The 3,645-nt window shown below is 51.2% G+C and overlaps 1 protein-coding gene across 1 annotated transcript in view; it reads left to right on the forward strand.

The window, feature by feature from the left end:
- The first annotated feature begins 1,121 nt into the window (after window positions 1-1,121).
- The window catches only part of Trpm6 (transient receptor potential cation channel subfamily M member 6), a 150,675-nt gene continuing 148,151 nt past the window's right edge, over window positions 1,122-3,645 (forward strand). Inside the window, exon 1 of the mRNA XM_023722993.1 lies at window positions 1,122-1,194. Coding sequence (XP_023578761.1) covers window positions 1,159-1,194 — 36 coding nt within the window. The 5' untranslated portion in view covers window positions 1,122-1,158. The remainder of the gene's footprint in view (window positions 1,195-3,645) is intronic.

The raw sequence follows: 3,645 nt of genomic DNA on the forward strand, positions 1-3,645 counted from the left end.
ACAATGGGACATGGGGGAACAGATCCTGTGAACTGCATCTGTAGATGTGAGCTCACTGGGCAAAAATTCAGCTGGCCTAAATGGGCAGGTGTCCATGATTTTAAGTCACCTGTCAGAGATGAATGCCTCCCATTGTCCATTCCATGCAGCGATGTGAACATGACCTTACCCAGGGCTGTGTCACCTCCCCAGCATCCTGGGATCCATTCAGAACCACTGACCACGACCATACCCGGCACAGCCTACCTGAAGGAAGCCACACATAACAGAATTAGCAAAGCCAAGTGAGCAGGGCTTGATGGCCCTCACCTGTGTTCCTAGCCCTCTGGAGGCTGAGGCAGGAGGGCTGTCATATGCCTGGACTGCACAGTGAATTCACGGCCAATCTGAATTACATAGTGAGATTCTGCCTTAAACAGAACAAAATAACATCACAACATAACAACAAATATCTGCGTGGGTGGTACCTTACACATAAGTCAGAATAACTGATTTCCTTTTGTTTCATATCACTTCCCTGAGGGAGGTTGGTTTTTTTCTGCTACTATTCTTACTGCATAGGTAGGTAAACTGAGGCCCAGAAGGGTATGACCCATCTTGAACTATTGGCTTGAACCCTGGGAAAAGAACCTCCACTACCGCGAAGCAGGTGCGCGGGACGCAAGATCCCTTTGGGCCTGGCTGGACTTCTGTGATGGACGTGAACTCAGAATGGCCTGCTCCTCCCTGGAGGTACCTGGGGCCCGGCAGGTGTTGGGACAGGGCCACAAGGCTGTAAAAGGCGGTGTGCGGAGGTGGAGTCCGGATTTCCCGACTGACCGCACAGTCAGAAGCCCAGACGAGGCAGGCTGGCCAGCCGGGTCGCGGCCAGGATGAGCGCCGCGGGGGACTCGAAGGTGCGCCGCCTGGGAGGTCGCGGTGCAGCTGGGCGGGGGATGGGCGGGAGCGCGGTATCTGCCCGGGATCTGGCGAGCCCGGCTTACGCCACTCCAGCCAGCCTCGGTCTCCACCCGAAGATGGTTATCAGGCCCAGGCCGGGGCGGCCGCGGGAACCTGGGAGGGCAGGGCCGGCGCTAGCTCCACTCCTCCGCTCCGGTCCGGCCGGTGACAGCGGGTGCGCGTGGGTCGCGTCCCGGTCCCGGTGTCCGTCCCCGCACCATGCGGGCTCCCGGCGCGATGCGGACGCGCGCGCAGGTAACCTGGCGGGACCAAGGAGGGCGCGGGGAGCGGCCCGGGGTCGGGGCCGAGCCTCGGGTTCCACGTGCCGCGCGCGCCCTGGTCCACGCCGTTTCCCACGCGGGGCCGGGTCGGTGCCGGCGGGGGCGCTGCGGCGGGGCCGGGAGTGGGATTCGCCTCCAGCTCCGGCTCCACCCTGGACTTGGGGCCTGTCAGAGGGCCTGTCTGGTCTCTGTCCCATCTGGAGAGATGGGAGAACACCGTTTATAAACTGTATATCCAACGGGAGACTGAATGTCATGTGCACTTAGGACCACGCGGGGCACGTTGGATGGGTGGTAAAGAGTTCACAGCCCTGTTTCATTCTGACCGACACCCCGCAAGAACTAAGAGCCATCACTTCCCTATCCTCTGGGATTGCCCGTAGGCATATGAAGCTAAGGGAGGGAAGTAGGAGTGAGTGAGATCTGAATCCACATCGGTGCCTTACAAACCAGAGATCAGGGCTGAGCTAGCCACAGGTGTCATCGGGATCATTTGTCCTTTGAAAAAGGGAATCACCGTTAGCAACGAAGGCGGGAAGTGCGTTCTTTGCTTTTCTTTCCTCTGTGTGACTTTGATGTGTCATTTTGTCAACTGCCTTGGACTCTTGCGTGACTGATAAAATATTAGGCATTTTAGTGAGCCTGGCATCTGGGCTTGACTCTAAGGTTTTGGTTGTTTCCCATTAGAGTTGGGATCCTCTGAGATGAGCATATTGTCTCAGTGAATTTTTATATACATAAATAGATACATGCACAGTTACATCTTTTGGATACATATTTATTGTTTTAACATACACATTGGTTTTCGCTTGAAATACATCCTGGAGGTTTTTTCCGTGGCAGTATGCACTGGTGCTTTCCTGAGTGGCGTGCTCATGTGAACTGGAGCAATTGGGATCACACAGCGGCTCCTCCCGGAGCCCAGCTACTCCTCTAGGCGTTCAGAGGGCCAGCAGTGTGCCATGTCCTGCTTGAGAACCAGAGCACACAGGACAGAACTTTTATGACTGAGAGGCAAGCGACAGTGAGATGTCTTGATGGGAAGGGGCCCCACTGCAGCTTGGTCCGCATGTTCTTTCCTTCCTGGAGAACAATGTGCACACAAGCTTCTCTCGGTTTCTGATTAGAAGATGATGCCCCTCAGCTTGTGAACCATTAGGATCATTTCACCAAGGGCTACAACAGATTTTCTGAATGCATATACTGAAAGTGATGTATAAATATTAATGTAATATAAATACAATACAACTTTATGTTATAATATAAATGTTATTGGTCCTTGGGTGACCCTGGAGGACAGAATGCAAACTGAAATAACCAGCCACAAAAGACGAGCATTGTGTGATTCCACTTCTAAGCTATCTCAAGACAAATTTGTAGAAACAACAGGTAGAAGGGTGGTTGCCAGGGTTAAGAGGACAGGAAGTTGTTTACTGTGCATGGAGTTCAGGTTTTCAAAACCTTGGCCAGGGAGATGGCTCAGTGGAATTAGTGCTTCCCTGGCAAGCACAAGGGCTGAGTTCAATCCCTGGTTCCGCCAAAAAAAACAAAAAACAAAACAAAAACAAAAACAAAAAAAAAAAAAACCACTTACATCCGTACTTTTGGGCTGGGGAGATAGCTCAGTACAATAAGTACTTGCCTGGCAAACCCAAGGTCCTGAGTTCAAATCCTGGTACTGCCAAAAAAAAAAAAAAAAAAGCAGGTTTTCAAAACCTTAATGAGTTTGTTTTTTGTCTCTGTTCAGTCTGAAACCCAGGGCCTCTCACTTTTTTGGTACAGGGTCTCACTTTTTTGGTACAGGGTCTCACTATGTGGACTCTGTTGCTAGCTTGGCTGGTCACTGGCTCAGTTCCCTGGCTTTCTCAATCGAACCCCAGTCCCTGCGTTTTCCAAAGCAGGTGCTTAGTCTGATGAGTTATCTCGCCGGCCCCCACACTTTCTTCTTCTTCTTCTTCTTTTTTTGCTTTTAATTGTGGTAGAATATACTTCACATAAATCTGCCATCCTAGCTAGGTGAGGTGGTGTTCATCTTAATCTCAACAGTTTGAGAAACTGAGCTTGGAAGATTGCGAGTTTGAGCTCAACAAGGGCAATTAAATTATTTATTTATTTATTTGATACAGTCTTGCTGTGCAGCTCAGACTCATACTGATGCTCCTGTGTCAGCCTCCCTAGTGCTGGGATTACAGGCGTGTGCCACCACGCCAGGTTTTGGGCCAGCATAGTGCACCTGGGTTTCTGGGGCCAGCATGGCATGCGGTATTGGGGGTCAAACCTGGGTCCTTGTGCTTGTCAGACAGGCATTTAGACTGCTGAGCTCTCTCCCCAGTCCTGAGCCTGGGCAATTTAGCAAGACTGTATTTCAAGATAAAAGAAAGAAAGAAAGAAAGAAAGAAAGAAAGAAAGAAAGAAAGAAAGAAAG

Source organism: Octodon degus, unplaced genomic scaffold (genome assembly GCF_000260255.1).
Source record: "Octodon degus isolate 3935 unplaced genomic scaffold, OctDeg1.0 scaffold00095, whole genome shotgun sequence".
NCBI classification, from domain to species: Eukaryota; Metazoa; Chordata; class Mammalia; order Rodentia; family Octodontidae; genus Octodon; species Octodon degus.